The sequence below is a fragment of the Orycteropus afer genome, unplaced genomic scaffold (genome assembly GCF_000298275.1).
Source record: "Orycteropus afer afer isolate SDZICR_OR568_19922 unplaced genomic scaffold, OryAfe1.0 scaffold00165, whole genome shotgun sequence".
Lineage (NCBI taxonomy): Eukaryota > Metazoa > Chordata > Mammalia > Tubulidentata > Orycteropodidae > Orycteropus > Orycteropus afer.
Genome location: NW_006921752.1, coordinates 3,334,153 through 3,355,086, shown reverse-complemented (window position 1 = coordinate 3,355,086; position 20,934 = coordinate 3,334,153). Strand labels below are relative to the sequence as shown.

General features: G+C 49.2%; 1 protein-coding gene across 1 annotated transcript in view; it reads right to left on the bottom strand.

Moving 5' to 3' along the window:
* PRDM11 (PR/SET domain 11) overlaps positions 1–20,934 on the bottom strand; it is a 50,203-nt gene that overhangs the window by 12,015 nt on the left and 17,254 nt on the right. The window contains exon 4 of the mRNA XM_007946524.2: positions 12,513–12,580. Coding sequence (XP_007944715.2) covers positions 12,513–12,580 — 68 coding nt within the window. The remainder of the gene's footprint in view (positions 1–12,512; positions 12,581–20,934) is intronic.

Here is a 20,934-nt window from a genome sequence, read left to right as displayed (position 1 = left end):
AACTCCAAGCTCCAGGCAGCCCCCAGGTCTGATTTAAGGACACCTCCTCCTTGCCCTTTAATGTTATGTAAGTTTGCCCTCCTACTGCAAGGACTGAACCAACCCCTACTCGCAACAAACTCTTCATCACAAGCACCACTTGCTGCACGTGCGGCTCACTAAAGCAAGGCTACAGGGGCCGTGATAGTCCTCCCAGTCTCAGCTCTCCAGCTGCAGGCGTCTGCCTTTCTCCCCTTTCTCCTGTCCGAGATTTCTTCTGATGTGTCCAATATTTCCCAGACTGAAAGAGAGCCTGGGCTCTGACCACCCCCCAATGACCAACCTTGTGGTTAGCACAGAACTGAAATAGAGCCAAACCTCCCAATCTGAGATATAGAAGGCAAACCATCCATTCATCCTTTTTCTCACAAGCACCACTGGACTCACAGAGCACAGTAAAGGAAGAGTCTCCTCTTTTCAAGACTCTAAACAGCCTCCACACTCTAAAAGCTACAATCATTTCCGCTGACACTCAACTTTAAGTGGCAAGGATGAGGAACAAGTTACTATTAGGGATTTATTCAAAAGAGCAACTTCTAGAGTACGTCCAAACGCTTGGAGAGACTCATGTCAATTTCCTTTCCCATCTAACTGTGCTTTCCTGCACAACCAGAATCGATATTTAGGATAAGAACCCTGAGTCCTTGTATTAATCACCAAATATCTTCAATGGCAGACCAAAGTTTATTCACTATCTTGTATTTGATTTTTTGGAAACCTGGCAATTAAAATATCATATATACACACACATATATATATATATATATATATAGTAACTCTCAGTGAATCTTAATAACCCATTCCCTTGATGTTTACAGTACATAATTTTTGAGAGAAAGCTGTATCAAGCCAGCCAAATCCCAATACCTGAAGTAGCCATTGCCACTGAGTCTACTTGGATGCATAGTAACCCCTCATGTTACAGAGTAGAACTGAGCTCCAAAGGGTTTTCTTGGCTATAATCTTTATGGAAGCTGATTGCCAGGTCTTTCTTCCATGGAGCGCCTGTGTGGGTTTGAACCGCCAACCTTTCAGTTAGCAATTACCTCTAATAAGGTCTAGGAATGAAAGTCTATGGGTTGTGGCTGAACAACTCTTTGCAAGGAGGCTTGAGGTCACATATCGCACTGGAGAGAATGAATGTACAGGCCGTCAGAGAGGTGGGGGTGGGGGTGCTTGCTCCCGGCTGTCCTGCAAATGCTACTGCTCATCTGATAGCAGTTCAAAGCACAGCCCCAGTGTTGGGAAACTTTCACGCCATCGAGGGGCAGTGGTGGTGGTGGTGGGATTCTGGGCTGAGCCATTCATGATGACAGTGAACTATTTCTAATTCAACCTCCTTGCTCACTTTGGGTACTGGATAGATAAGCACCAAGAGGACATTTCTCAAATCTCACCCACTGTGTCTTATATCAAGTGGAAATACATCTAGGCTGTTTTGGATATGACAGTCAGTTTCAACTCTAACCCACGGGGCATCCACTTTGTTGGAGGGGACAGGTGAAGGCCAGGCTCAACTACTCTTGCTCCATGGGGATGTCTCTGAGGTAAAGGAAGTCACCTCAGTCAGGAAGATAGAAATGGGGAAAGACAGACTGAGACCAGGCTCTGGGTTCTCACATGCATTTAGATTTCTGGGCTGGGAGGAATTTGGGTCATGGTGTCCACCCATGAGGGAGTTACCCAGCCTCTCATAGAACAGCACGGTGATAAGGAATTCACCACCACTCAGGCAGCCCTTGCCACGGCTGGGGGGCTCTGATCCTTAGAAAGCGCTTCCCTTCTAAGCTGAAATTGGCTTCCCATTAACTTCCATCTACTGGCTTGAGCTTTGCCTTCCCCCACCACATGCTAGCCCTCAATCCCACTGAAGCCAAGAAGAAATGGACATCTTTTCCATCCGAACTTGACAAATCCCTTCACAAGCGCCCTTTGCTCTGATCTCCATTTCCCTGCTTCCAACTTGGCCTCATCTCTTGCCAGGACCAAAGGGAGAGGCCAGCTAATCACCACTTAGTACACTGACTTTGGTAGAGAAGAACCTGGGCCTGACTTCATGGTGTCTTTCCATCTCCTAGGAGCTCTGGTGGCATATTGCCTAAGGCGTTTGACTGCTAATCAGAAGGCTGGAGGTTCAAACCCACCAGCCACTCCTCGGAAGGAAGGTTGAGCAGTCTACTTCCATAGTGATACTGCCTCAAAAGCCCAAGGCGGGGTCACTATGAGTTGGATCTGACTTGACAGCAGTGTGTTACATTTGCATTTTTTGTTGTTTTCATCTCCTGGGAACTGGATAATCGTGATTTCCATGGCCATGCTTTTTGGCAGCACATCCAGCCTTGCCTAGAACTACAGAGGAAAGCCTGGATCCCAGGAGGCCAAAGGCTGGTAGGAGCCTTCCAGAAAGGGGATCCCTGGGGATTATTGCTTAGGAGAACCTCTCCCTGTGACAGGCAGTGGGCCAGGGCTATGCGCATTAGGAGGCCTCTCTCCAACAGGAGCCAGAGGAAGTAGCACTAGTTACTTTGAGGTGGGCAGGGCCTTGCCTGTGATAGACAGATATCATGGTTGTGGAGGGTACCCACAACAAGGTTTAGGGTCGTCTCTAAGGTACACTGGCAAATGGACAGGCCCTGACTCTACTGGAGTATCTCACCAGAAGCTGATTTCCAAGGACCCCTCACTTACATTTAGGGAACAGAAAGTAAAGTTCATTTAGCAACACCTCATTTTTGATGTGCAAGAAATTAAACATAATGGAACAATATCACATGTGGATGCTTTGTCTCCCTGACCAGTCAGTTCCCTTCCCTCCCTCCAAGGCCCCGGCCTGCAGCTGCACACAGGATGGGTGCTGCCTGGGCATCTGTGAGCAGATGGGATCAGGGCTATACCAAAGTGCTTCTCCTCACTCATCTAACATCTGCTTGGGGGGCCTGAGGTTCTCGTGGGAAGTGAAGAAAGAGCGTACACACCAAAGAAAGATCCTGGAGACTGGGGGTGTTCCAAGTGTGAGATCGGTTTCTTTTTATTGCCGTCTTAACAAAAATACTCCAGAAGGCAATCTTGATTCCAGCATAGGAGGGCAGGGCAAGATCAGGTGAGAACTAAGCCATCAGGCTGGTGGATAGGGGACTGCTCAGTTATGGGGAGCAGGAACCCCCAAAGAACCACAGAACAGGGAGATGGAGCCAAGGGTACAGGGGACATCATGGTTAGCCTCTTTTCTCCCCACATGGGACAGAGTTTGGTCTGGAAAGGCCAGGGCACTCCAGGAAAGGCCATGAAGCATTGGGTCCAGCAGTCCTCCCAGCCCATGCTCTGGCTCTGGGGGTGTGGGGTGTGGTGGGACAGTCCTGCCGGGGTCAGGCTCTGGCTAGGGAGCAAAGAGGACACAGCTGGGCTGCACCCAGGTCAGAGCTAAGCTTGCATCTGCCCCTCCCACTCCCCACCTCCCTCCCTAACTCTAAGAGCCCGTAGTCCACAATGAAGCCTGAAGCTAGAGATGTGTGTAGCTTAAGCATGAGCAGCCCAAGCAAGCAGAGGAGAGGCATGCTGCAATGGGACAGGAGCCCTGCTGGACTCTGGGTTCTTTAGAAGCCAGAGAAGGGGTTGCCTCTGGCTCATGGGGCTTAGGTCCTGCCTCTCTGCAGCCACTGGAGGTGAGCCTCAGGACTCAGGTGCGGGGAGTGGACTCATCTCCTAAATGCTATTGTTTCCTACTCTCTCCCGTAGAAAGCTGAGGCAGAGGTGCAGGGAGGTGATGACCAAGTGAGAAACAACTTCCCCACCCCTTCCCCCCACTATAGGCAAGGGAGCTGGAAAAATCCAGAGTCCTGGCTTCCAGACCTAGCCCACCACTAAGTGGCTGTATTATTTGTCATCCATAAATGCAGATGATGATAACAACAACAATAATAATAATACTACCTGACTTGGCTGCCTCTCAGGCTGTCCCAAGAACTCACTGCGATTTCACATCTGCAAGGCAGGGACAAGCGTAAAGTGCTGTCTCTAAGAAAGCAAGGCCGTCTTCTCCTTCCTGCAATCATATCCCTTCCTTCTCCCCTCTCCACAACAGGCAAGCACAGCAGCTTAGCACACGCACCCACGCACGCACGCACGCACGCACGCACTCACGAGGGCAAGCGGAAGGCCAAGGCAGGGGTGCCCTTCTTGGAGGGCTGAGTGCAGCCTGCCCATCCTCAGGACTTCTCTCTTTATAAGCAGCAGGACCAGGGCTGGGAGGGCAAGGTGAGGAGGCTGAGCAGCAGCGCCAAGGCTGGAATGCAGGATTCCACTCAGAAGGCTCCCCACGAGTGCTCCTCCCCCCTCCCTGGAGAAACACCAGGAGGAACAAGATCCTCAGGGCCAAGCAAGCGTTAAGCAGGGCACTTCCCCTGCTTCTGAGCATCCAGCAGAGATGAAGGGGTAGGGCTGGATGCATGCTCTGTCAGAGCACAGGGCTGCCGGCCAGCACTGCGGGGGCAGGCGACAGTCCCCCGAATATCCTATGAGGGTCGACGGTCCTGCTCCTGACACGAGTGACTGGCCCGTCTCAAGGCCGGCCATCCCGCCTCCATCCTCTTTCTCCCAGTACAGACGGGCCTGGTTAGAAATTGTGCTTTCTCTTCCGAGACCTGGTAGTCCGTGCAGGGACTGGTTCTGGGAGGTCTTGGGGGGGCTCCCTCGGGGGGGCCTTGGTCTGTGGGGCAAAGCCCATAGGGGCTACCCCGTCTGGTCCCCGCTGAGATGCCTGAACCCCATCCCGAATCTCCGTCAGCGTCTGGCACATCTGACTGATGTAGCCGGTCAGCTCAGCCATAGTCTGGCTGATGACATGCATGCTGCTCGCCATGTCCCGGTGCACGGCCACCAGCTCCTGGCAGAACTGCTGGAACACCTCAGTCTGCTGGGCATGGGTATGGAGAAGCTGCCAATCGAGGCCCACGGTGGGTGGGCTGATGTGGGGCCGAGGGGTCCTGTAGACAGCCTGGGCCTGGGACGAGGGCTGGGGCAGGGCCTCCGGCTTAGAGCCCACTGTCTCAGACTGGTCTGAGGAGGAGGATGAACGGAGCAGGGTGGGCCTGTCCAGACGGGCCTCTTCCTCTGGAGACTGTGCCAGGGGCTGCTGCGAGGGTCCGGGCACCTCCTCATCTTCGTCATCTTGGGGGATAGAAACACAGAAAGGCAAAGGATTACAACAGGGAGGAAGGGGCAGCCCCCGACTCGGACCCACCCTCAACAAACACCCTCGCGTCCTCCTACTCTGCTACCCCCAGCCTAGTTCAGCACATATCTTCTCACTACCCCACCCGGTTTCCCAAATACCTGAGGGGCATGGGCCAGGCAGCCCTGGAGAGAAGGGTGAGTATGAGATGCATTCAGTCTCCTTCCTTTCACACCTATATTCTCATGGGAAAGAGACTGGGCCATAGGACTTGGACACCCTGACATGTCAACCCAGTGACTCTTGGTCTGGGCCATGTCACTTCATCTCTCTGTAATTCAGTTTCTACAAAGGAAGGATTATAACTGCTCCATCCACCTACCTAACCACCTGCCCACATACCAGGGCTGTGAAGGAGACTAAACAGAATAGCAGACAGGAAGGCACTTTGCAAAGCTGCCTAAAGGCAGGGGCTAGGATGCTCTTGGCTACTTTGAGTTCCAGCTTCAAAAGGCCGTTTCTGAGTTGCTTGGGGCTGCCTTGTGGCCTTGCTGGAACTTCAGCTTTAGGTTCCTTGGGCTTACCACAGAGACATCTGAAGAGATGAAGAAGTGAGGCAGGGGACAGCACCAGGATTGACAGGACAGGAGGGGCAGAGCTAGGAGAGTTAGCTACCCACCCCCCAACAAGGCAGCTGCCTAGGGCAGGCTCATCACCCTCCTCCCCTGAGTGCCAGGCCACATGCAGGGACGATGCTACTTGCAGCTAGGCCCAGGGAGGAGGGGCCCCAGCACTTGCACTTGCAGTCTGGGCTTTCTCACAACCAAGGTTATGAACTAACTCCCACAGCAGGAAGAAAAGATCCGACAGGTTGACCTTACTGCCAGGCACCCTGTCCCTGCCTGGACTGTGGGGCTACATTCAGAGCCTGCCCCCTGGAAGGCCAGGGCAGGGTCATCTTGTGGTCTGCTGCATGTCCCCCCACATTCCATCAGGACCTAGTGCCTCAGTGGCTCTGCTGGCTGGGGCAGTAGCCATCGCCAGGATCTGGGAAAGCCAGGGAACCCAGGGAAGCAGCAAGCTAGGCAAGGTGACTGCCTTTCTCTGCCTTCCAGGGCCTCATTCCACCAAAGGCCCTGGGTGGGCCTACTGGCTGGGAAAGGGGGCTGTCTGGGCTTGTGGGTAGGGGGGCTGCCCCACCTGGCACTGGGCTCCTTGCTCAGTCCAGGTGACATTTGGTAACCTTAGCACCCATGGTCTCAGGGTGGGTCCAAAGGGGTGAACAGGGCAGGGTTGAGAGAACAAGCGTCATCAGGGGCTGTATCCCCTCCTTTTCCTCATAATTAGATGGATTCACCCAGAGACTTAGGATAACAGGGAGGTGGCAGGCCTGGGCTCGAGTGCTGGTTCTGAATCCAACTCTGGGGCTACCTCCGATCCTGGACCTCAATTTCCTCATCTGGATTGCGAGGACTGCAGGTCCTTTCTAGTCCTCCTGAAAATCTGACTGTAATTCACCACCTGTCAGGAGTCCTAGCCAAACAGGAAACGGACTCGATCCCAATGGCCAGGGGCCCTGGAAGGGAAGACAGTCTGTGAACCACCTTCCTAGGGGCTTCCCTGGGCCCTCCTGCCCATCCTCCATCTCATACAGGCCAGCTGGCAGGCTGGCAGATCACATCCCTGCCAACAGTGGGCTAAGGGTGGGGTGGGTATGTGCAGAGCAGAATTGAAGGGCGCAGTCCTGGCATAGAAGGGCCTCGACTGCCCCCTTCTGGGGACCCTCAACTGGAACTACTGTCCCACGGACGCCTGTCTTCAGGCTGGGCCAGGAATTCGGAACCCCAGCCCCTGACAGTCCATCCCTGAGATCTAGGAAGCAGGAGAGAAAGCCAGAGAGGCAGGGAGGGTGGCGGATGCATGGGGAGGGGAGCTCAGAGGGAGAGACTTAAAGAGAGCAGAAAGGGGGAAAAGGCAGCGTGGCACAGAAGAGAGGAGAGCAAAAAGCAATCTGGAAGGAAATAAAGAAACTAGGAGTAGACACAGAGGGGGCGGAGCTGCTCTCTCGGCCCGGGCCCTGACAGCTTGGCTGCTCTCTCGCCCCCTCCCCCTCGCAGGCTGCACTCCGGCTTCCCTGCCTGGCTTCTCGCTGTTCCTGGAACGTGACGAGGGGCCTTCGTACATGCTGTTCTCTGCCTGCACAGCTCTCCCCTCTCCGCCCCTGTGCCCCACACCGCCCTGGGCCTGCTTAAGGCTTACTCAGCCTCCACAGCTCAGCTCAGCTGTCACTCCCTCAGGGAGCCCGCCCCAGCCCCAGCGGACACCCGTTCTCACCGTTGCTCACTCTCCTGGCAGGCCCGGCTACGTGATATGCAGGGCCAGATGCAGAATGAACATGTGGGGCCCCGTGCCCAAACTACTACGAATTTCATGACAGTGACAGCAGAGCATGGACCCCATGAGCCAGCCTGTGCTATTTCTTCAGGACACTTGTGCAGTGATTTCATTACAACCCACTTATCTCCATAGGTCTAGAACTCCCCCAGAGGGGGGCAGCAGGTTTCAGACACCAGTCTGTCTTCCCAGCTCCCAACAGTTTCCGGCACAGGGATGCTCAGTAGACATTCTCAAACGAATGGACACAAAGGGGTGGAGAAAAAGCAAAAATGGGAGAAGGTGGAGAGAAGGCAACAAGTGGGACAGAAGAAAGAGAAGGAAGCTGAATGTAAAACCCCTGAATGAGCAGTGTGGGGAGCACGGGTGGACATGGGCATGGGGACAGGCGATACTCACAGCTGGTCGAAGGGCTGTCAGTGCCGTCCAGGTCTGCCCTCGGAAAGCTGTGCCCGGCACGGGCAGTGAGCAGCGCAGACTTGATGGCTCTCTCATGAGCAGTGAGTATGATGGTGGGGGTCTGGGCCCCAGCCCCAGCCCCAGGGCCTGACAGGGACTGCTGCATGAAGGCCAGCTTGTCCTTGGTCCTCCGTTTCATGTCATCCCATCTGTGTTTAATGTCCTTGATGGAGCGGGGGACCTGGCTGACGGAGGTGATTTTCCGAGCTATGCCTTCCCAAATCTTGTCCCTGTCAGCATGGGACAGCCGCATGGTCTCCCTCCCAAAGAGAACTGCTTCGTGGTGGGTCACCTCCGTGACCAGAATGTCCAGCTCCTCCTTGGAGAACTTGGGCTTCCTCTTACGCTCGGTCAGGGGCGCCACGTTCCTTGGGTTGAATATCCCACAAAGCACAATTGGGTAAATGACCATCAGCGTGGGTGGTCTTCCTCCTTCCTAATGCCGGCCCCCAGTGGGGGAGCCAGGAGGCACTTGGGGCGCCCTCGCCCTTGGCCTGCTTACCACCACCACACCCGCCACCTACTGACAGGTCCCTTCCACCTACTCCTCGGAAGATGGGAGAAGAGACGTGGGTTACACGGGTAGGAGCACGGACTCAGAGTTGATTGAATGCCTGTGGACTCAGCCAGGCTTTACCTCGGACAAGCTGAGAGCGAGGGCAGCTCATACAACCTTTCCCAGCTCATTCTCCCCACCTGTAATGGGAGTAACAGCCACAGCAACCTCAGGGGTTGCTGCTAAGGATGCAAAGGCACAGTTCTACTCTGTCCTACAGGGTCGGTATGAGTTAGAATAGATGTGACGGCAATGGATTTGGTCTGGGTTTTCTTTGGATATGCTCTGAGTTTGCAGGAAAATAGAATGAGCCTCTCCAACAGGAGCCCTGGCAGCTACTCCTTTCAGGGTGAGCTGCTGTGGCTGTTGGACAGCTCATAGGTAGAATGTGTGGAGTCCAAGAGCACCCATAGGAGATGAGTTCCACCTGATGTAGACCAGAAATGACCTTGCCCTCCATCTCCACCACAGCACACCCCTCTACCCATCTGGCCTGACATCTGCTCTGGCTTTGGAACTCAATTCCTTCACAATGTGGTTCCATCCATCCTTTAACCGGTCCAAAAGACCAACCCAAGAAAGGCAATTCAAGAGAGGGTATGGAGGGAAACCTGGAACCTGATCCATCCTATGACTGCTTCTAAAACCATGGTGAGACACTGAGGAACAAACACTTCAGCCTTCACCCCCCATCCCACCCACCCCAACACCTCAGCTCTCAGGACTAAAAGACAGGAGAGAAGGCCAGGGTTCTGTTACTGAGCCTAAGATAGCAGCAGGAGCGAGCTTTGTACTCAGACAGAATTGGGACAAGGGGTAGAGTCACCTTGGTCAACCCACAGACCTCTGCAAGCCCTGTTCCCTCTTCTGTAAAATGGAGACAATGGTTCTAGTGCCACCTCCCCTGACTGTCAGGAGGATTTAAGGCAGGGTTTCTCACTCTCAGTACTACCAGCTTATCGGGCTGATGACTCTTTGTTTGGAAGGGACCTGGCTGTGCTTTGCAATGTGGGATGTTGATCAACATCCCTGGCTTCTACCTGCTGGAAGGCAGTAGCACCCACTCTCAGGGCCCAAGGTATATAACAATCAAGAAATCTCCAGACATTTCCAAATGCCCCCTGGCTGAGGGTCAATGATTTGACAAACAAATAGCACCTAGCAGAGGGCTGCCATCAAGTCAACACTCAAAACATGAGGATCATTACCCTCCCAGCCCACCACAGAGCCATTTCCTACTTTCTAAAGAAAATGACCAACTCCATTTGATCATCCCCAAGACCCCAGACTGTACAAATGGAAGTGCCAATGGTCACAAGGAGAAAAGAGGATTCCCAGGATAAGCTGGCTTTCCCCTCACTCCAGCCACCACCAGAGGGGCACTGCCAGGTAAAATGGCTGACCTGGCAGGAGCTCCATGGCAATAAATCACACACCCAACCCCAACCTACTTCCTAAGTCTTCAGTGAGATATAGACCTCCACCTGTGATTACCCAGGTGCCATCTTGGACCAGGATGGAGCTAGGAGCAGGCACAGGGCAGATTCCATTCTAGCAGGGTAGTGGCAGCAGACCCCACCCCACTGATGCCCACACACAGCCCAGGAAAGTCATACTGCACCTGCTTCCAACTGTGCACAAGCAGAAAGAACATTGGCCTGGAAGTCCAGAGCTACGGGTTTGAGTCCTTGTTCTGCCACTGACTTGAACAAGACCCTGCCCTGCTCTGGCCTGTTTTACCACTGTAGCAGGAAGACCTATCTGGAGCAGCAGTTCTCAACAGTAGTGGCAAATCAGAATCACTACAAAACCAAAACCCAAAGTCACTGCCACTGAGTTGATTCCAACTCATAGTGACCGCCATTGGGTTCCCGAGGCAGTAAATCTTTATAGAAGTAGATTGCCCCATCTTCCTTCCATGGAGTGGCTGGTGGGTTTGAACTGTCAGCCTTCTGGTTAGCAGTCAAATATCTTAGGCACTATGCTACCAGAGCTCCAGAATATATATGAAGAGCTTTAAAAAACACCAATGCCTGGGGCCCAACCCCAGTTCAATTAAGTCAGATGCTCTGGGTATAAAATGATCATTGAATGATTAGTTCAGATAATGAATCTCCTTCTTTGGGCTGTGGCAAAGCCTTGAACCCAAGGTGAAAGGTCAGAGACTGGGTAGAAAGCAGATCAGAATCAGCATCCAAGCTCCTGGAGCCTTGAATGCAACAATGCAGAGAGGCTTGACCCCAGACTGGACATGTTCACTCAGCTGAAGGACATGCTCTCCTTTGCTTGCCTAGAGCCAGACAGGAGAGCAAGAGGAGCACAGGCCAGGGGCCTGGTCTCTCCCGCCCATCAAACAGTCTGTCTGAATGACGCCTTGTCCCTACTTCTGCATCTTGGCTCATGGTCCCTCAACAAAATCCTGGCCCACTGAAGGTCCCATTCAAAGGCTCCCCCCTGCCTCTCCTTCATCTGGGCCCTCATAGCACATGGTCTGTGCCTCATTCAACAACCATATTAGAGGGTTTCCTTGGTGGCAGGGGTGAGTTCTGGAAGGTCCGGCTGGGCAGGGCTGGACAATCTGTCCTGGGCACACAGCACAAATGCTGACTTGAAGCAGATGATCAGTAAATGGGTGATGATTGCATTTCCTGAGCTGGCCTGGACCCAAGTGGCCAGGAGAGGAGGAAGGCAGTTGGGAGCGGTGACCTCCTTCCTGCACCATGTTCAGGGCACTGTCTGACCCGACTGGGTGAAATCAGAGTCGGGCTGGGGGAAACGGGTGCTTGTCTTGCATTTCAAGACCAGCCACACCACAGGATGAGGGCACCTCATATCTCTGTGCCCCACTGATGGCTCTCAAATGGGCCATGTGGGCCAACATGAGACTACCAGGGAAGGGGACAGGAGACTCGTCATGTCCCCACCTCAAAATGTCTCTTAATTTGCTTGGTAAGTCTCAGAGTTTAAATACAGCAAGTGCCTTCTTGCCAGTCCCTAAATGCCCCCCAACATAGTCACTGCTTCTTTCCAGCAAGCCCCAATGTCCCTGGGTCATGGGACCACAGAGACACCAACAGGGGACCCAATGCAAGGTGTAATTATGCCCCTGAACCCAGCCATTCTAGGCTTCCCCTTCCCTCCTGACCCAAATCCACAGCCCCAGCCCCGACTCTGGGTCCCTGAAAGTGGTCACAAAGAGGCAAGTGTGACCTCCCCCACCTGACCACAGACCTCACGGGCAGAGTGCTCACCACAGCATAGCACCGTAACTAAGGAGAACACTGTACTGTGTCCCGGGTTCCAGGCTCCACTCAGCCATCCCTCAGGGACCATGGACCAGTACCCTGCTCTTTCTGGACAGCCTTTAAGGATCTTTCTGGCACAAATGTGTGTCCCAACTACTGGACCAGGGTAAAACCACTCTTCTAAGTACTCAGGTCTGGGCAGCCAGCACTGTCCAAAACTGACTAAGCTGGAGACTTTGCCAGAAGCCTCCTCTTCCATGGGAGCTGTTTAAGGAACTGCTGTATTGGGATGATCCCTCCACAACTTCAGGCAGAGTCCTATTCTATGAGAGTGTCAAAGTCTGGGCTGGAGAGACACTCCTACCTGTACCCACTGGGAAAGCTGCAGGAGCCTGGGGCCTGGGTACGCCAGAAACATTGACAAGGTGCAGCCTCTAGAGGTCTCCCTAACCCTCTGGCCAGAGCCCCCTGGTGGAGACTTGGAGGAGTAGGAATGCCCCCAGAGCGGACACTCCCAAACCCGGCAAACAGCAGTCTTGAAGCCTCAGGGGCTCTACCACTGGAGATCTCATGGCCCAACACTCTCCCTTGGCCCCTCTTCCAGAGGCCAGGCAAGGCTCCTGGGAAATCAGTAGTGGGAAGGACTCACCTCATCCAGTTGGCTTTAGTCTCGTCTGACCCATCTATGGACTTGTAGCGGTTGTTCTTGTCCACAATCTGGAAGATTGAGAGAGAGTCTAGAATGGGCCATCCTAGAGATGGCTCTCATGCTTACGGGCTTCTGCCCAACCCACAGCCCAGTGCCTGGCCTCATTCACTGCTCACTCCCCTTCCCAACAGGGCCCCCATTGCTGCAAGACTAAAACTCTGGGGCCAGGAACCCCTGCCACCTCCTCTTCCCATTCTCCCAGAGATAGTGGGAGGTGATGAAAACTCTTCACATGTGTTTTAAATTCCTGGGAGATGGGAGACAGATGCATGGAACCATCTCCCTCCTCTGTCTTGATGGATCACTAGCAACATGGCCAACAGACAGCATTTCCAATAACATCACGTTGAAATAATAAGAGCTATATCCAGTCTTTCCTCCTTGTATAGTTTCTATGGGATGTCTGGGCATACAAGAGCATATAACTTAAATGTCTGACAGCCTAAGGGTTTGAACCTGAGTCCTTATCTCTTCTATGAAAATGTCTTTATTTTATTCTCACACTTGAATCAAGAGTTCAGCTGGTTATGAGATTCTGGGCTGGTTGTTTTATTTTCCATCAATGCTTTGAAGATGGCCAAAAACAGCTGCCATAAACTAATAAGATATCTCTTGTTAATCTAATGTCCTTCTTAGTACATAATCTGTCTACAGTAAATTTTAAGATTTTCCCTTTAGTCTTCATCTTCTATAATTTTACTATGTTATTTCAAGGTGGAAATTTATTTCTTCTTCTTTTTTAATCTCCTCATTATTTCATGAGTACTTTCAAACTGAAGACTTATATCTCTTTATCAATTCTAGAAAATCCTCAGCTGTTATGCTTTCCATACTGTTTCTCATTTTCCCCAATCTATCCTTGTAGAATTTCTACTAAATATATGTGGAAACGGCTTAATCTGTTCTCCAAGTCTTTGAACTATCCTTTCATGTTTTTTCTTCTTTATCTTTCTGGGCAGTGCTCTGGGAATATTTCTCAGAACTATCTTCCAATTCACTACTTTTCTCTCTGACTCCATCTAGTCTAGAGTTATTCTATCCTTTGGGATTTTTTTTTTCTTTCTTTCTTTTTATTAAATGCGTATCTTTAATTCAATGAATATTTTTCATTCCTAGAATTTATAATTGGTTCTTTTTTCAGATCCATCTTTTCTTTTTCATTCTGCTTCTTTTTGTTTCATAATGTTATGTTCATTATTTCTGTTTTTCTCACAGCTTTATTGAGGTGTAACTGGTATCCAGGGTACCTCTGGGTGGGTTTGACTACCAACCTTTTGGCTAGTAGTTGAATGCTTAATGATTTATGCCATCCAGGGGCTCCAGAACTAATGTGAACACCTAGTTATATCTAGCCCAGACCTCTCTTTCCTCTTGCTTCAAGAAAATGCAGACACAGTTGAAGACACTTTCTACCTCCACCTCACTCGCCTCCCTCCCCAGGACAAACCACTGTCCTGAAGCTGGTGGGGAGCCTTCCATTTTTATTACCCAAAGATTTTTCTTAAAACAATACATAGGGTTGTACTGCATGTTTGTAAAGTTTGCAGAGCTGGTACACAAACGAACATATCCTTTTGTAATTTTCTTCCACTTTTCCATGACTGGTCCCTTCTCATCTTTCAGGACTCAGTTTATGTCACCCCCTCAAAATGCCTTCCCCAAACTGACCTGAATCTAAAGCAGGTTTTCCCCTGCAATACCCAGGCCTCCACGACCCCTTCTATTGGAACAGTGTTTCCTACTAATATTATCCTGTTACTACTGAGATCTACTTACAAGGTACATTCTTATTGGTGGTGGTGGTTATCTATTTATCAATTTGGTAATTGAAATCTCCCTCACTAGACTATGGGAGCTCTGGTAGTGTAGTGCCTAAGGCACTTGACTGCTAACCAGAAGGCTGGCGGTTCAAACCCACTAGCCACTCCTTGGAAGGAAGGTTGGGCAATCTACTGTCGTAGTGATACCGCCTCAGAAACCCAAGGAGGGGTTGCTATGAGTCGGGGCTGACTTGACGGCACATAACAACAACAGACCATAAGCTAAAGAAGGGGAAGTACATGGCCACACTGTTCATGATGGTGTCACTGTTTCTAACACAGTGTGTGACACATGACAGAATAATGGTTGAATGAAAGAATGAATAGGTATCTTTTTAAGTAATAAGCAAGTTAAAGAAATAATTTATATAATGAAATATTTTAGTAAAAATAAAATGCGTGGCGTGTTGAAGCCAACTTGCACTAGCTCACAAGAGCTGACTATTAAATTTTCGGGAAATTTAGAGAACTAGTTGTTAAACACCCAAATCAAAACCAAATCTACTGCCATCGAGTCGATTCCAACTCACAGCAACCCCCTTTGGGTTTCCAAGATTGTAAATCTTTATGGAAGTAGATTGCCTCATCTTCTTCCCATACAGCAGCTGGTGAGTTTGAACTGCTGACTTTCTGGTTAGCAGCCAAATGCCTTACCTACTATGCCACCAGAGCTCCTTAGCTGTTAAACATAGCCATTATTAGAAATTAAATTATAAAAACTTACAATGAAATTACATAAAACAAAGATAATATGGACTCAAAATTCATCATTTCCCCTAATTATTTTACTACCTTTTGCTATCACCTAGGCTCTTACCATTATTTATGTACCAACTGGATCCACAATCAACACCCATTGGAGCAGCAGTCAAGAAATCAAATAACACATTGCATTGGGCAAATCCACTGCAAAAGACCTCTGTAAAGTGTTAAAAAGCAAAGATGTCACCTTGAGGACTAGGGTGTGCCTGACCAAAGTCATAGTATTTTCAATCACTTCATATGCATGAGGAAGCTGGACAATGAATAAGGAAGACTGAAAAAGAATGGATGCCTTTGAATTATGGTGTTGGTGAAGAATATTTAATATGCCTTGGGCTGTCAGAAGAATGAACAAATCTCTCTTGGAAGACGTACAGTCAGAATGCTCCTCAGAAGGGTGGCAAGACTTAGTTCTACGTACTTTGGACATGTTGATCAGAAGGGACCAGTCCCTAGAGAAGGATGTCATGCTTAGTAGAGAGTCAGCAAAAAAGAGGAAGACCATGAACAAGATGGGTCAACACAGTGGCTGTAACAATGGGCTCAAATACAGCATGATTGTGAGAATGGTGCAGAACCGGGCAGTGGTTCGTTCTGTTGTATGTAGGGCTGCTATGAGTAGGAACTGACTTGACAGCACCTAACAGTAACAACTGCATCAACACAATGGAAATACTATTTATTGGTGGCTACTGCTTATCTCTTCCCACCTTCACAATCAGTGGCTTCACACTGGTAGTTGGAAATCAGCCCTATGGAGAGTATTTACACCATGGAAATTGGCACATCTCCACCCCTCATTCTACTACCACCACCAGCACATTCACCACCACACCACCATGGATACGTTTACATGAGCATATGCAGTCTGGAATACATATCTAACTCTCAACTCTGGTGACTTCTATCAAAAAAACAAAACTCACTGCCATCAAGAGGGGCAGAAAGAGAATAGGAGAGATGTGTTTGCTTATATTTCTAATATGAGAGTATCTTGCTTTTGTTTTGAAAGTCTCATCAGTCATTACGACAGTTCTGCAAGGTTAGTTCTCGCTCCATTGTACAGATGTCATAAAGATGAAAAGAAGACACACACAGTTCAGGCTTGCCCCCTTCTGGGCAGCCTCCCCAGCTATTGTCCAGTCAGTGCCCACCTCCCAGAGTCTCATAAAACCTTGTGCTTCTTCATAATACTAATCACCTTACATTATCATTTTCTGATTGCCCTTCCCTGTCCCTCACACACTATCTTACTAAATCTCACAAGGATTCTTTGAAGCGGCTAGTATTATCATGCCCATTTGGCAAGTGAGGTAACTGAGGTTCAGAGTTGTCAGGTAACTTACCCAAGGCCACAGAGGAAATAAATGGGGAAGCTAGAGTCTCACTGTTGACCCTGCCCATGCTCTTCACCACTCTGCAAGTGAAGGATGTCACCCACAACCCTCAAGTCCCCCTGATGACTCCATCAGAATCAACCACCCAAGAATGTCCTGAAGCCCTCTCTGAACTTCCAACTTTGCCTCTGGTTTGAGCACACTTGCTGTATAGAAACTGGCATGTTCATAGGAAGGAATACTTTGCTTTGCAACTACAAGTCTACTGCAATTGAGGATTCACTGTTGGGATCCTCCAAATGAGGCCATAATAGGAAGATGTAGAGATTGGATTTTCAAAAACCTAGAATGACTTATGAAGCCATTTGCAGGTGACAAAGAGCTATTCCACACTTGATGCACTCTTCCCGAGAGCCGCACGAGGAGGCGGCATCACCTTCATTCTCTAGTCACTTTCCTGGGGAGCAAAAAGAAACTCCAAGAGATAAAGGAGTGAGACTAAACTTAAACTTGAACTCCGGCCTCTGTTGCTATCAGCAGCATGGAGTGAAGAACATTTAAACCGAAAGGGGGCTTCTGAGATTATCTTGGTCCCAGCTGATGTTCATGAGTGGGCTTCAGGGGGTCCCCCTAAAACTTGTGCACCACTAGTAGCAAAGTTCAACAAGACAGAAAATAAAAAATGCTGGTGAGGATGTGGAGAGATTGGGACTCTCATACACTGCTGGTGAGACTGTCAAATGATACAACCACTGTGGAAAGCAGTATGGCAATTCCTTAAAAAGTTGGAATTAGAAATACCATTTGATTCAGCAATCTCATTACTAGGTACATATCTTAAAGACGTGAGAGCCAGGACAAGAACAGATATATGCACACCTATGTTCATCACAGCACTATCCACCATAGCAAAAAGATGGGTACCCAACCTGGGTGCCCATCAACAGAAGAATGGATAACCAAACTATAGTATATACACACACAATGGAATACTATGCAACCCTAAAGAATAATGTAGAATCTGCAAAACGCTGCATAACATGGATGAACTTGGAGGACATTGTGCTGAGTGAAATAAGTCAATTACAGAAGGACAAATACTGTATTAGTCTGTTATCATAAAAAGTCAAGGAAAGATTTGTATATGGAAGGAAATTTTCTTTGTTGGTTACCAGGGGTGGGAGGGGAGGGGAGGAAACATTGTTAGATAGGTTGAGACAAGGACTGATTTGGTGAAGAGAAAGGCAATGTACTAAATGTGAGCAATCAACACGGTAGCATGAGGAAGAGGAAGACATAGAGAGGTGCATGGGAGGTACAAACAACAAAGATGAACCCTTTTGCACATACAGTACTGTGTTGTCAGTGAAGGCAAACATAGATCTATGGGTGGATAGATGGGTGGACAGGCTGAACTATTAGGTATGTCTATGCAAGGTGGCGGGGGGGGAGCTCTGATAGCATAGTGCCTAAGGCACTTGACTGCTAATCAGAAGGCTGGCAGTTCAAACCTACCGGCCACTCCTTGGAAGGAAGATGAGATAATCTACTTCCACAGTGATACTGCCTCAGAAACCTAAGGAGGGGTCGCTATGAGTCAGGTCTGACTCGACAGCACATAACAACAACATGCAAGGGGGAGTGTGCCCATGACCATGTATAAGGTTGGCAGATAATGTTTCTACAAGTATGTTTCTGTAAGAATTCCCAGGTATATAGTAAAGCTGGGAAAGGACAAGGTTGTAGTCACTTCTAAGCCACAGCCAACTACCCAGAGAGAGCGAGCAGTTGGACCTGTGGGCTCAGGACCATCATCCCAGGGGACACCAAGCTCAACTGGCTTAACATACTACTCAAAAACATTACTCCATATTCTACTTTGGTGAGTAACGACTAGGATCTTAAAAGCTTGCAAGTGGCCAGCTAGATGCAACGATGGTTCTCTCCTCATCCAGAGCAAAGAAGAATGAAGAAAACCAACGATTCATGGAAACAATTAGTCCAAGCAACTGGTACACCATGCGATCCTCAGCCTATACGACTATGAGACCAGAAGAACTAGATGGTGCCCAGCTACCACTGTCAACCACTCAGAGGGAGATCTATGAAGGAGATCCTGGATGGAGTGGGAGAGTGGTATGGAACAAAACTCAAAAATCATATTGAAAAAAAAAAAAAAAAGGGACCAGATTTGCTGGTCTGATAGAGCCTGGTGGAACCCCTGAGACTATGGCCCCTAGCTTCCCTTCAGGTCTGGAAATGAACCTACTCCTGTGGCTTCCAGCCAAACAAAAGACAGGTATATGAGCTGAACATTTACATTAGGCAGATACACTCCTTGGAGTGATCAATCATGGGAGAATGGGCTGTGCATGATCAGGGAGACAGCTCAGGGGGGCGGAAGTGCATGAAGGGAAGGACACAAGGAAGAGGTAACTCTGGGGAGGAAGTGGGAGAGAAGCAGCTGCATTGTGGGAGATTACAGTCAATGACATGAGACAAAGTGTGTGTGAGCTGCTGTATGGAAAGAGAATTTGCTCTGCAAACTTTCACCCAAATCACAATAAAAATTAAAATAATAATAATAATAAAATGTGTACACCACTTTATAAGTATCAGTGCCTTAGCATAACATCCCAGGTGACTCAAGCTCAGAACTGCTCTAATCCATCCTCCTTAATGTAACTGGTAAGGGTCTTAGTACTTCCTTTATGTATTGTTCTAAAACTGCCTGTTATCAAATTTCACAAAGGCCCTGGACACCTGGTAAATGAGGCACGTTTACGTGCAATTGCAAATTCTACATCCAGTTTTGTATACTTTGACTTTGCCCCACTGCCCACCCCCAGACTTTCCTGAACCTCATGTGGAGATAGATGGAGACAGTAAAGCCAGCTGCGATCTGCTTATCACCAGACACATACCAGCGATTCATATTAACAGCAACTCCTGGTGGTACATCTCATTATTATGCATCCCCATTTTATGATGAGAAAACAAGCTCAGAGAACAATCTACTTGCCAAAAGATATACTTCTGGCAAGTGGTAGAGCCAGGACCGGAACTCAGGAATGTCTGAGTCCAGAGCCAGGCCATAACCAACTAGGACAGATCTTCCCATCACAAGTCTCCATGTGTGTGTGTGTGTGTGTGTGTGTGTGAATGCAGGGTACCCAGCCTGCTGAATCACAATCAGGACCACCACCCCCTTCCTCAGCCACCATGACCTTACTCTTCTTGGTAATGAATGGTGATGCATTCATTACTTGGCTGCAGGTGATGCAAAGAAAATTTTGAAGCCCATGGAATGAGCCCTTGGACAGGAACTTGAAGAGCAGCAGTCAGAGAGATTGGCCTGGATTCTATCTCTTAGTTTTCCCTTAAATAAAGGTCTTGAGGTAGAGGTTGGAGAGAAACCCAGGAACTTCTGCCCAGCAATGAGGGCAGCAAAATGCAAATTGGAATGGTCCTGTGGTTGGAGAGAAATGAGATAGAAACAAGGTTCAAATATCATGCTGCGGTTTTGAAGGGTCTTGCATACTAACATGGCAGAGGGAAGCACTTTCTAATAGAGTTGACGTGAAAACGATCTGCACATCATCCCGGGCGGCCCTTCTCTACTAACCAGTGAAACCAAGACACAATCAGAAAAAAAAAACAAAAGAACAGATTTGAAAAAAAAAAAAAGCTGCCAAATATTCATCAGCAGCAACCAAACATGAAAAAGGAAACAACCTTATACCATATGCTTGAAAAGTAGTCCCTAAAAACACAGGAGTTTTAAGTGTGAGTGGGAAGATGACCAAAGGGATGTCATGTGGCCACTTAGATAGTCACATAGGGGGTTTGGTGATTACCAGCTTGAGCTTTAGTTTGAAATCCTAGCTCCACAATTAGCTGTGTAGCTTTGGACAAGTAACCTGGCCCCTAAGTCCCAGTTTCCCAGTGTATGAAATGGGATAATAATAACCACCGAGTTATTTTATTATGAGAGTATGAAGAGTTAACACATACAGATCGCTTAGTACCCAATACCTGGCAACTATAGTATCATTATTAAGGAGCTCTGGTGGTGCAGCAGTTAAGGCATTTGGCTGTTAACCAAAATGTCAGTGGTTTGAACCCACCAGTTGCTCCACGGAAGAAAGATGTGGCAGTTGGCTTCCATAAAGATTTACAGCCTCGGAAACCCAATGGAGGTCGCTATGAGTCACAATTGACTCCAAGGCAGTAAGTTTAGATTTTTACAGTATTGTTGTTATTATTGCCCACCAACCCTAACTAGAGAAGGCCCTGGGTGGTACAAATGCTTACCATGTTCAAGTCCACCCAGAGGCTCCTTGAAAAAAACCAGCCACTGGAAACTCTACGGAGCACAGTTCTACTCTGAAACACATGGGGTCCCATGACTTGGAATCAACTCCACAGTAGCCCTAACTTGCA